Source organism: Populus trichocarpa, chromosome 8 (assembly GCF_000002775.5).
Source record: "Populus trichocarpa isolate Nisqually-1 chromosome 8, P.trichocarpa_v4.1, whole genome shotgun sequence".
NCBI classification, from domain to species: Eukaryota; Viridiplantae; Streptophyta; class Magnoliopsida; order Malpighiales; family Salicaceae; genus Populus; species Populus trichocarpa.
The window spans coordinates 9,111,468-9,124,834 of NC_037292.2; the positions used below are offsets into that span (position 1 = coordinate 9,111,468).

At 34.3% G+C, this 13,367-nt stretch overlaps 1 protein-coding gene across 1 annotated transcript; it reads left to right on the plus strand.

Annotated features, from left to right (window-relative positions):
- Positions 1-3,471: 3,471 nt before the first annotated feature.
- On the plus strand, positions 3,472-10,943 carry LOC7457809 (RNA-dependent RNA polymerase 1). The gene is made up of 5 exons (XM_002311500.4): positions 3,472-3,650; positions 4,569-5,105; positions 6,102-7,996; positions 8,598-8,748; positions 9,833-10,943. Exons 2-5 carry the CDS (start codon positions 4,590-4,592, stop codon positions 10,670-10,672), a joined length of 3,402 nt encoding a protein of 1,133 aa, XP_002311536.1. The 5' UTR covers positions 3,472-3,650; positions 4,569-4,589; the 3' UTR covers positions 10,673-10,943.
- The last annotated feature ends 2,424 nt before the right edge of the window (positions 10,944-13,367 follow it).

The following is a 13,367-nucleotide window of genomic DNA, read 5'->3' on the forward strand; positions in this document are numbered from 1 at the left end:
TTGAAGACGATGGGAGAAGGAAGTTGTGAGCGGCGGCTGGTTCAGGCGAATGGGCTGTTGGGTCGGTCGGGTGGAAGGAAACCAAGAGCTGCTGGGAGAGAGACGGTGACATGCCCCGGGGGAATGTGGGGATTTGAAATGGCGGGGTGGGTCCTTGGCTCTCTGGTCATGGGAGAGACAAAGCCAAGGACCCCGGGGGACGGCGGCTTGTGTTTCAAAAGATCTCAAAAGTGGGCGGTTGCGGCTCCTTTAACTTAAAAGGGAGCACGACTGCTCCAGGAGAAAGGAAAAGGGTTTTTAGGGTTAGGGTTTTTTGTGTTTTTTCTCTCTATGTGTAAAATTGCCCCCCCTTTTGAGTGTGTTGAGGGGACCAGTATTTATAGGTAAAAATGTTGCTAGGTCTCCAACTTGGTCCCTCAACTTCTTTGTTTGTAAATTTTGATTTTTCATATTTTTTTGTATTTTTTGAAAATGAGCAATATCAACATTGACTAAATGAGGAAAATCAATGATTTAAAAATAACGCGTTAAAAGTTGAACGCGTTCCAAATATCTTTGAAAATTTAAATTCTTTTGAGACAATGCTAAAAATGCTAAAAACGATGCAAATGTATTAAAAACGTATTTTTATTTATTTATTTTCAATGTTTTTCGCTATTTTTGGATTTTTCTGAAAATTTATCAAAACATGGGTCAAAATTTGGGTAGCAACAATGATGACGACAACGACGACGATGATGAAAATAAACACGATGATGATGAGGAAGGAGATTTGTTTTGACTTAGAGAGTGTGATCGCAATAAACTATTGTTATGTACAACTGGAGCACTTGCTTTGTATTATAATAATTATATTTATAAAGAACCATGTATGGTTTCATACAACACATGAATGATATGGTTGAATGAAATTTTAAATAGGCATTGGATACGTTATGTTAACATGTTTAGGATGGATGTAAACACATTGCAAAGTCTGTATGTTGATTTGGAAATGTTGTACGGGCTAAAGCATTATAAGAGGATGAGTGCTATTAAGAAGGTATGCATGTTTCTCTACACTTTAGCTCTAGGAGCTTGAAACAGGAAAGTTCAGGGGAGATTTCAATATTCAGGTTAAACCATAAGCATATATTTCAACGAAGTTCTCAAATCGGTGTGCTTGCTAGCTGTTGAACTAATCAAACCGGTAGATCCAGAATTCTCCACAACACCAATAGAAATAGCAATGAATCCAAAAACTATTTTTTTTTATGTAGAATTGTATTAGAGCGATTGGTAGAACACATGTACATGCTTGTGTATCACAAGAAAATCAAATATCATTTATTAGCAGAAAAGGTATACTCACTCAAAATATAATGGCGGCATGTAGCTTTGACATGCAATTTATATTTATTTGGGCTGGGTGGGAAGGTAGTGCACACTGCACACGATACAAGAATATTTCTTGAGGTGATTGACAATCCAAATATAAGATTTCTAAAGCCACTAGAAGGTATTGAGAAATAAAAAAAATGAAGGTGTTATTAAATTTGAATAATTTTCTTTTTGGTCTGTAATAGGAATTAAGTTTTGAACGAACATTATCTTGATGCAGGGAAGTGTTATCTTGTTAATTTGGGATATCCAGATGAGTACGATTACTTGGGGCTATATAGAGGTGAGAGATATCATCTGCCAGAATTTCATCGACAAGGACAACCGTAAAGTCGGGAAGAAATATTCAACCGTGTCCATTCATCCTTATGATGTGTAATAAAACGTACTTTTGGAGTTTGAAAGAAAAGATGGAGAATCTTGCAAAACATGTCCGTGTTTCCTTACGAAACACAAGTTTAAATTGTTGTCGTATCAATGACACTACATAACTACATTCAAAGGAAGTCGATCCAAGATGTTGAATTTTAATCGCCATCCTGATTTTGTTCATGATGATATTTTAACCGATGTGGTTCCACGATCACAAACATGTGGGCACCAGAGGGCTTCACGTATGGATTATGTTCGTGATGACATAGCAACAAGTTTGATGAGGCAATAATATTTTCTTTTTTAAAAAAATGAATAATTTCTTTTTATGCCGATTAATTTATGTCTTTTTTAGTCATTTTATGTACAACATCAATTCCAACTATAATTTTAACCAAACATATCATGACATGATTTTGGACAAAAAAAGTCAAACTGCAATTTTAATCAAACATACATTTTATATAAACCAACAACAAAAGTGATTTTTTTCAAAATCACTTTTATCAAACCACAACCACAATAATTACCACATAAACAAACACTTTCTAAACAGTGTATATGACTAAAGTTTTTTTTTTTTTTTGTTAATAGGGTCCAGTAATGCGATATGTTCTGAAATTGAGATAAATAAAGAAAAAAATTGATTGATGATAACATTTTACTTGTAATTTGACTATCACTTTTTTATTTATTGAATATATTTTTTATCAGATTAGATTTAATTTTTGTATTTGTTATCTTTTTCTGGTCTTATGAAAATTGCAATGTTCATTAATAAAAATAACAATTCAACTCAATCTTAATGAATATTTATACGAAGAGAATATAATTATTTTTAGATGGTTATAATACTTCATAATTAATAATAAATATAATATAAATATTATCAAATTAATTAAATTTCCTGACTCAATATATATATATATATATATATATATATATATATATATATATATATATATATATATATATATATATATTTTACATTGAATAGCAAACAATATAGTGTTGGATATTCAAAATCCAATAAATAACATATAAATATCTATTTTTTTATATAATAAATAATAAGTAAACTATAAATACAATAAAAAATAAATCCTTAAAGTTTTTTTTGTTTATGTGATTGTATTTTATTCCAATCATATATTCAATCCAATTTGGTTAACAAAAAAAGCTTTATAATTTTATATGCTCATACCAGAAATTTTTTTAGGCCTTGAAAAGCTACATTATATACATATATACACATGTCATTCTTTTATTTTACATTGAATAATAAATAATATAATGTTGGATATTCAAAATCCAATAAATAATATGTAAATATTTTTTTATATAATAAATAAACTATAAATTTAATAAAAAATAAATCTTTAAGGTTTGTTTATTTATGTAGTTGTATTTTATTCCAACCACATATTCAATCTAGGCCGATTAATAAAATAACTTTATAATTTTAAATATTTATACCTTAAACATTTTTTTAGACCTTGAAAAACTATATATTTATTTATTTAAAATGCTTAATCATCGTTACGAATGAAAATAATGTTTGAAATTATAATATTAAATGTTTTATAAAATATTGTTTATTTGAAAATAAATAAAAATAATATTTTTATTTATTTTTATATTTTTAACTATAAAAAAACTAAAAAAAATCCAACAGCACTCTTAAACAGTGCCGAAATCACATTTTCTTATAAAAAAAATGAAAGAGAGTGAGAGAAGGAATTGACTTAGCATTGACTGATCAACAGACCTGAGAGAGACCTGATTCTCATCTTTCTCTGTTTTCTTTTCCTTTCTAGAATTCATGCCAGTGAGTGAAGTGAGTGAAGCTCTTCCGTGGGATTTTGATTTTGGGTGCTGGGTTGTTTCTACTTTCTCTAGTGAGTCTCTCTTTCTCCCTCATTTGCAGTCTTTCCTTTCCCTTGTCTTTTTGTTTGCTTGATCCTTTGCTTGCTGTTTGGTTGGGTCTTTTTAAGATGTTGTATAGATAAGCGATACCTGTCGCACGATAACTGTTGTAAAACTTCAGATTTGTACGGCCGAGTTTTGTTATCTTGCCTCTACTTTATTGTCTGTATTTTCCACGCTGATCATCTTCTTTTTCATCTATTTTACTTGGGTATCGTTGGATTTTTTTCTCTTGCTGTTATGTGATTTTATCTGTAAAATCTCGAGTGTAACTTCTTTGCTCTTTTGGTACTTCTGGCTCTTACCTTATCAACTAGAAAGTCACGATTTGTATCGAGAGAGAATGTTTGTGTGGACAGTGATCCAGTACTTGATTAAGATTTTATGTGAATTGTAGAGATGGCATTGCCATAATGGTAAGTGAGTGAGGGTTATCTGACAAGGATGCATGATATATAGTTTGTGGACAGAATATAATTCTTTAAGATGAAGGAAATTCTAAGAAACTAAAACGTTTAATTTTTCTTACTTAATTCAGTGAATTGTTGTTATATTCCCTCATGGCTCAGGCATTTTTGATGACTTTGGAAAGAAAATCTCAATTTCGCTTCCCTATGTTGCTTCCGTAGAGGGTCTAGAGTATCCAAAAATGATTTCACTTTGAGAATGTACTGGTAATTACAGGTCCTTTTTCTGAAGGATGTGGGTCTGCTTGGATTCTTGACATATTTTCTATGGTACATAGGAACATTTCAGATGTCTTGCACTAAATTTTGTTTGTATTGCATGATAATGCCTATAACAAAAGGATTTATTGAGCCTTTTTTTGCTTTTGCTGTGAAGAAGAATCTTCCCTTACAAATCTGACACCAGTATAATTTTTTGTTTAGGTGGACTACATAGTTACTTGGATGAGTAAGACAGTTAAAGTTTCTGGATTCCCTTCTAGCACGACTGCAGGAGCAGTGCAGGTGTTTTTGGAATCACATACTGGTGGTGGAACTGTTGAAGCTCTTAAGATCAGGGAAATAAGAACGGGAGGTGCAAGGAAATACGCTATTGTCCAATTCACAACCACAAGAGCTGCTGAACAGATTATCTCCTTAGCTAATCCACGCCTGTGGTATGGTCATTCATATCTTAATGCTCGGCCAATGGATCGTGATATCATACCACAGCCCAGATCTTTTTTGCATACCATGGAAAGTGTGACACTTCACTTTGGCTATCAGACTTCTAAAGAGAAGTTTTCTGCTGTCTGGAGCGGGAACAATGTTTCTGTGAATTTTGGATTGGGAATGAGGAAGTTACATTTTTTCCTGTCACATAATCTAGCTGAATACAAGCTTAACCTTCTCTTTGAAAACATTTGGCAGATTGAACTACATCGCCCTCGTGGCCAAACTGTGAAGTATCTTCTAATTCAGGTTGTATTTAAATACCCTAATACCTTCGTTATTGTTGAAAATGCTTTGTTATTTTCTGTTAACGTTTTGCTGCTAGAGAAAATTGGTTTTCCTTTGACATCCATACCTGTTAGACTCTGGTTATCGAGGAAGGGTGAAATCCCTATTCTCTCTGGTAGTCTGGTTCTTGATTTATCTGATTGTTGGAACAGGATGACAAAATTAAACTGTTCAAAAGAGAATCCTGTTTAATCTGTTAGATTTCAGAAAAATATTGTGCATATGTTCTTAAAGAATTTATACTGATTGGCATGTGGAGCGGCACAACTATTCATGGAGTGGAAATTGTAGTTAGAGAGGAATTATTATTGATTTTGGGGGGGGGGGGGTTGTTTGACAGCAGAGTCAGATTATCCCTTCTCCGTTTCCTTTCTGATGGTTTCCACTCCATTTAAGTTGTGATTTTTTTTTGAGTTTGTAGATATTTTTCACCTTTGCATTTAGCTTTTCATGTATTTATCTTTCTTGGTGTTTTGCATTCATCAATTTTGTGTATATGAGTTGCAAATTCTTTGAGGGGATAAAAAAAATTAAATGCTCTTGATATATACACTTGGAATAGTTTTTTTTTTTTTTCATGAAATTTTTAAGTGTTTTATCTAGGTTACTTCTTCAGCTGAGGTGCTGACCCCAGTTTTTTTTGGTAATGTGATTTTGTTGAGTTGAGTCATGTGTGTTGTTAAAGTTGCTTAAAGAGAAACTGTTAGTTAGGCTAAAATGCGATGCATATGTTAATTGAACAATTTATGCCGTAATGTGCCAGTTGCTTGCAAGAATTTATAAGGGAATTATGGTTTCAATGCTATGAAAATTTGAGCTGTTTGCTGATGTGTACAATTGCATCTAGTAGATCAGGTCATGTTAGTTGTTGCTTTACAATGCATTTCCTCATTTGGTCCATTCATGAAATTGACAAAGAAATGTTTTTTTTTTTTTTTGTTTCTTTTCAACTTATAGTTATATGGTGCACCTCGGATTTATGAGAGAGACGTACCCTCTTCGTCGAATGTATTTGAGGATCCACTTCTCAATTATTTTAGGGATGTTCCTGATGAACAGTGGGTCAGGACAACTGATTTTACTCCATCATGCGGCATTGGGCATTCATCTTCATTATGTTTGGAACTTCCTAATCATCTACAACTTCCAAATTTCAACGAGAACTTTTTCTACTATAAAGAAAATGAAGGAACATTTGTTTTGGAGAGTGGTTTGACCTTTTCCCGCAATCCGGATCTAGTCCCCATTGTTGGCCCATCCTCAGGTGTTAATTTGCCTTATAACATCTTATTTAGGGTTAACTTGTTGGTTCAGAATGGGTGCCTTGCAGGGTCAATGCTCGATGATATTTTTTACAGGTTGGTTGATCCAAATAGAATGCCTGTCCGTTGCATAGAGTATGCCCTTGAGAAGCTATATCACCTGAAAGAATGTTGTTATGAACCTTCTAAGTGGTTCAATGAACAGTACAAAAAGTATCTTACCTCAGGAAACCCTCCAAGGTCACCTGTTCTATCCTTAGATGCTGGTTTGGTATACGTTTACAAGGTTCAAATAACTCCTTGTAAAGTGTTTTTCTGTGGTCCAGAGGTTAATGTCTCAAATCGTGTACTTCGCCAATATCGAGAAGACATCGATAACTTTCTTCGTGTTTCTTTTGTTGATGAGGAGTTAGAGAAAATTCATTCAACAGATGTATCTCCGCGAACATCTTCTAGAAATGAGCTTAGGAGAACTGCAATTTACAACAGGATTCTTTCCACTCTGCAAAATGGTATAGTTATTGGTGATAAGAAGTTTGAGTTCCTTGCCTTTTCATCCAGTCAGTTGCGGGAGAATTCATGCTGGATGTTTGCTTCAAGACTCGGGCTCACTGCTGCAGATATAAGGGCATGGATGGGCAGTTTTCATAAGATTAGAAATGTGGCTAGGTATGCTGCCAGACTGGGTCAATCCTTTGGTTCATCCACTGAAACTCTGAGTGTTAGCAGCCATGAAATTGAAATTATTCCGGACATAGAAGTTTCAAGGGGAGGAACTAGATATTTGTTCTCTGATGGTATTGGCAAAATATCTGCTGAATTTGCAAGGAAAGTGGCCATAAAATGTGGCTGCAAAGGTTTCACTCCATCTGCATTTCAGATTCGATATGCTGGCTATAAAGGTGTAGTAGCAGTTGATCCAACTTCATCGAAAAAATTATCATTGAGGAGGAGTATGTTCAAATACGAGTCTGAAAACACAAAACTGGATGTTCTAGCACATAGCAAATATCAGCCTTGTTTTCTGAATCGCCAACTCATTACTCTTCTTTCTACTCTTGGAGTTCCAGATCATCATTTTGAGAGAAAGCAGAGAGAAGCTGTAGATCAACTTGATGCTATGTTGACAGATCCATTAAGGGCACAGGAGGCACTGGAGTTGATGTCTCCAGGAGAGAATACCAACATTCTCAAGGAAATGCTTTTGTGTGGTTATCAGCCTGATGCTGAACCATTCCTTTCAATGATGCTCCAAACATTCCGGGCATCGAAGTTGCTGGAATTACGGACAAAAACAAGGATATTTATTCCAAATGGAAGATCAATGATGGGATGTCTAGATGAAACTAGAACCTTGGAACATGGGCAGGTATTTGTAAAATTTTCTGGCTCTAGATTTCGGAACTTGTATGATAGTTCTGACATGTTCAGTGAAAGAGGACGAGGACAGTGTTATCTGATTAAGGGAAGTGTAGTGGTGGCCAAAAACCCTTGCTTGCACCCAGGTGATTTGCGCATTTTAAAGGCAGTGGATGTGCCAGCTTTGCACCATATGGTTGATTGTGTTGTTTTTCCGCAGAAAGGTCCAAGGTAAATCCCGCTACTTGTTTCCTTTTGCAACAATACACCCCAGATCACTTTTTGGGAAGATGTCAGTTTAGTTTGAGTTTCAGTTGTGCATGTTGTAGCTTTCACTATTTCTTATGACTCTTAAGACCATAAGTTTTCTGGTAAAGCACTTATCCAAAATTTCTCAGCATCATCACATATTCTGCACAGAGCCATAAAATAAACACAGGTACTTGTGCGCACACACAAACATGGGAAATTCATCGGGAAAAGTTTGTGCTTCCTTCCATATTTTATGCGAGTGTTGTGATGGGAGTGTTGGAGATTTCTTCTTTGCTAACTGGCATTAACAGTTTTCTTCATCACTGCAGTCGTAACTTTTTCTTGTCTATTTCATAGAGCTCTTTTGTCTTTTAAGCTGTAACTGTGTTGCAACTTTTCTGCTAATTTGCAAGACAGCCAACCGAAGGGGTACCCTTCTTAGTATGCTAGTTTTGTGGTAAACTCACAGAAAAAGTATGCCTACGCTTAGTATATAGACTAATTGTGCTACACTTGATAACTCTTCTATAAAGCTTTTATGTGTAGAAATTTCTATTGACATCAATGTCTATAATCCTAGACCTCACCCAAATGAATGCTCTGGAAGTGATTTGGATGGAGATATCTATTTTGTCTGTTGGGATCCGGAGTTGATTCCTAGTCAGCAAATCTCACCAATGGACTATACCCCAGAGCCCCCTCTGCAGCTGGATCATGATGTTACTATTGAGGTATTTCTCTATATGTGAGGTGTTTTGAGAAATTATCTGTTATGGAATAGCATATTTCTCATTTTATTTCCTATTAAGATTTCTAAGCATTTCAATTTGTGTGCTACAATCCATCTTTTCAAATTTGGATGATCTTATGTTTGGAAGGGAACATGATTGATCATGTTACAAATCCCACCATTAATTTTGAATTGCATGATCTAGAATAGGTGAAAAAAAGGAGTTAAAGTTGTTGCCATTTTTAAGTTTTGACAAACACTAAAATCATGCCCATTCATTTTGAATTTAGATTTAAATTTAAGTAACATGACAGAATATAAATATGAGAGGATCCCAATTCCATCTTTCTGCAGTATTTTACACGGACCACACCCCAGAAGCCAGTTTGTGAATTCACTATCACTCTTCAAACTCAGCATGTTCGTTTTCTCATGATGTGTTTGTGGTTTCGTCATGTCCAGCAAAGTCCATGTGAGACCAATGATAACAAGTTACACATTAAGCTATTTGTCAAACTATCATCTTCAGATTGGAGAGTTCTTTATTGATGTATTCTCACATTAGTCCTATATATACAAAGGGAATTCAACAGAGACATGAAAGTTTCTTTTTCTTACATGATGTAGTGGTTTAAACAATTTAGTAGAGAAACAATAGAAAAGTTCAAATGGAGTTGTTGTTTTAACCGTTTCTTGAATCAGAGGAAAGCCACAGACAGGGTTTTGACATGTGTGATTTGGCATTTGTTATCTAACACTATTGTCTTAATTTGATTTGAGATAAACGGGAGCCACGCCGAACTTCTAGCTGTTATGTGATAAGAAGAAAAGGAGAACACAGGAGTAACTAAATCCAATAGCTGCAAAGAATAGTGTAAATTTGCTAACAGTTTCACAGCCCGCTCTATATTGCATTTGACCAATAAAAGATAAAAGCACATGCCACTCTTGGAAGTCCTTTAGAATGACGAGTTGTTGAGTTGCACAACTGTCGTGCTTTTCAGCTTTCCATTGGAATTTTCTTGTGCTGTTGCTATAAACTTATGTTTCCCTTTTGCTTAGAGATCTACATTTTGTTGGTTCAGGAAGTCGAGGAGTATTTCACAAACTACATAGTTAATGACAGCTTGGGAGTAATTGCAAATGCTCACACTGCCCATGCCGATAAAGAATCTCTCAAAGCAATGAGTGAACCATGCGTAGAGCTTGCACGTAAATTTTCAATTGCGGTTGACTTTCCAAAGACTGGAGTACCAGCTGAAATACCTTCTAATCTTCGTGCAAGAGAATATCCTGACTTTATGGAAAAGCCTGACAAACCCTCCTATGAATCACGTAATGTGATTGGAAAGCTTTTCCGAGAAGTGAAAGACATTGCGCCACGGACCAGCTCTATTAGGTCATTTACATCAGATGTGGCGAGGCAGTGTTATGACCCTGATATGGAAGTTGATGGCTTTGAGGATTACATAGATGATGCCTTTTATTACAAAAGCAATTATGATTACAAGCTGGGCAATCTTATGGAGTATTACGGCATCAAAACCGAGGCAGAACTTCTTAGTGGAAGTTTCATGAAAATGTCAAAATCTTTCACGAAGAAAAGGGATGCAGAGGCGATTGGAATGGCAGTAAGGTCTTTGAAAAAAGAGGCTAGGTCCTGGTTCAATGAAAAGGGAAGCGGGTTAGATTCTCAAGCTGATGATGTAGACGCAAAAGCCTCAGCCTGGTACCATGTCACATATCATCATAATTATTGGGGTTGCTACAATGAGGGAATGAATCGAGACCATTTTCTTAGTTTTCCATGGTGTGTCTATGATAAGCTGATCCAGATCAAGAGGAGGAATAGTGCAAGAATTAGAAGATCTCTAATTTTGCCTTCTGTCGAACGTCAATTCAGTCGCGGATTACATTTGAGTTAAGAAGACCGCTTGAAACAGGTGAAAGATATGTCCGTCTTGTGTCTTCTAGTTAATGACATACCATGCGTGCATGCGTGTATATATATATATGTGTGTGTGTGGTTGTGCGCGCGCATAGGATATCCGAGTGAGAATTTCCACTTTGAGTTTGCTATATTATCTGATGTAAAACTTTGGAAAGTCCATGGTCATGCATGAGATGGATGTTGCTCATCTATTATTTAATGACCAGGGACGTTATTACAAGTGACAATTAACCGTTATTCTGAAACGCAGATGACAGCAAATCCGTACATATGAATGTTGCTTTCTCGAATAGGAACCTCATAATCACCACTCAAAAGCCGCAGCATTTCCTTGAATAAGGCCATGAGGCAGCAACTTCGAAGTCCCTCTAGCAGCATTAATAAGAAATAAAAATTAAAAACCATGCGATCCAACTCCAATTCAATTTGTTTATACCCATGATGCAAGCTAATCTCAACCCAAGGATAGCAGCCCATAACACGGCCTTCATGAAATAAGAATGGCCCAACTTGTCTGGAAACCATGATTAAACTAGTTTGATGATCAAGCCTCTAATGACATCTAACATGTAATGAATACATGTTACTTTGCACATGATTAAACTAGATGTGATATATTTGACAACTCAGTTTTAGAGATGATTGAAAACTCCTTTGAAAGAAGATTAGATCATGAGCTAGCTTCTATGTGATTTGTTTTTTTTTTTTTTTAGAATAGAAACTTTAGAAACCATATATATATATAATGTGTTCAGAATAATAAAGATGTGTTCGAAAGCTATCCTTTTGTTGTTATGTATAAAGCATGAACCATGCTTCGATTAGAGTATTCTTTAATTCTTGATGACTATAATAGTAACTTTACTACCTTCTTAATTCCTTTTCCTTCTATTAAGTACTGATTTATTGCCTTTTCCAATTTGTATTGACTTCTCTTTAATTATTTTTTGAACTTAATGACTATAACAGTACGTAGTTTTAATACTTACTTTAATTCATTCTAGATATATAAGTTTAATTATTACCTTAATTCACAAATATTCATTAACTTAATGATACAGTAGATTTTTCTTTTTTACATATTCCTGTTTTGAACTTTTATTAACTTAATTAGTATTTTCCATATATAGATAACTAATTATTAGCTTTCGCAAAAAATAAAAAATTATGTTAGGAAGCTTATTTTATTTATTTGGCAAGATTCTAAGGTTTTGTACCTTATATCTGGGAGTCTTGAAAACAGCTTCTAGAAACAAATGTACAAAAAACTATGACAAAATAGAAAGAAGCGCTGGAATAATTAATTAATTCAATTAATTAATTTAAATTATTAGTTGAAATTTTAAGATACAAATCAAGCAGAAGACAATCTTAAAAGGGCAGCTCGAATATAAAACAAAATTGAGCAATATCCTAGAAACTCCTTGCTTGACAGGACATCAGCAACACAAATTAATGGCTTAATTTCCTAACAAATGAATGATTTTCACACAAGATAACAGACAAGAGAGATCATCAAAGAGCATAATTAAATTCATGCGAAAATCTCCGAGGCCTTGCATCCCTTTTCAAAAGCCACAGCTTACAGCATTAATTATAAAGAGAATCAGATTTCACTTCTATATACAGAGCGCAAGCAACCCAACACAGATCAAAGTAAGCTTTCCTGATAGCAAAAACCTCACCCAGATTGCAATCCATTTCTCTCCTATACATAAGCTGAAAACATACGTAAAATAATGCTTAGATGATTTCTCAAAGCGCCCGGCCCCAATTACTCCCAGCAGGACCAGGTTTACCGAACAAAGAGCCATCATATATATAGTTTCACTTGAGCTAGATAGCCATTTAAAAGAGGATGGAGAACAATTATAAACGAGAGAAAGTATTTGAGGAATGCTTCATTTCCCTCTTTAGATCCTTATTATTCTTGTTAAATGAAGGATACATACGATCGCTCCTTCCCAACCACCCTTAGCTTCTCCATCTTTCTCCCAATTGCTTCTGATAAATATTACAGTTTTAATTTATTTTATTAGGTAATTCTTTTATGTCATATACCGGTACATACTATCAGGAAGGAGGAAATAACAAGATACCAAAAAAAAGCAAGATACTAATAGCTGAGAGAATTAATAAATACCAATTAATTTAGGAATTAATATTTTATAGTGTAGACGAAACTAAAATTGCAGAAAGTGGACAACATTGCTGGAAAATTCACTCAGCATAATAACTTTTGTCTTGTTCATGATTGTAGTATTTTAATTACTGTGGCTACATTGTTTTTTCAAAATGTTTTTTATTTGAATATATATTAAAATAATATATTTTTTATTTTTTAAAATTTATTTTGGATATAAAAAATATTAAAAAAAAATCATTTAAAACAAAAAAAAAATATTGCAAGAAAAAAAACAAATAATACCAAAATCTTCATCTTGCACATACTATGTTTTATGTTTTATTTTATTTATGTGATGCATGGAAGCGCTATAATATGACCATTGATCCCCACTCTACTCTATAGCTAGGTAGGTAGGTTCTACATATATAGGCCTATATATGTGACGGATTGGGGGGGCTGCATGTGCTGTAATGTGATCATTACAAGACTCCTTGATCCCGACAAACAGATTGATTAGAACTAATGCAGAAGACATGTGAGT

Coding starts and splice junctions, on each gene's coding strand:
- LOC7457809 (XM_002311500.4), top strand. CDS start 4,590: ATGAGTAAGACAGTTAAAGTTTCTGGATTCCCTTCTAGCACGACTGCA. Junction 7,997..8,597: donor TTTCCGCAGAAAGGTCCAAG/GTAAATCCCGCT, acceptor CTATAATCCTAG/ACCTCACCCAAATGAATGCT. Junction 8,749..9,832: donor ATCATGATGTTACTATTGAG/GTATTTCTCTAT, acceptor TTGTTGGTTCAG/GAAGTCGAGGAGTATTTCAC.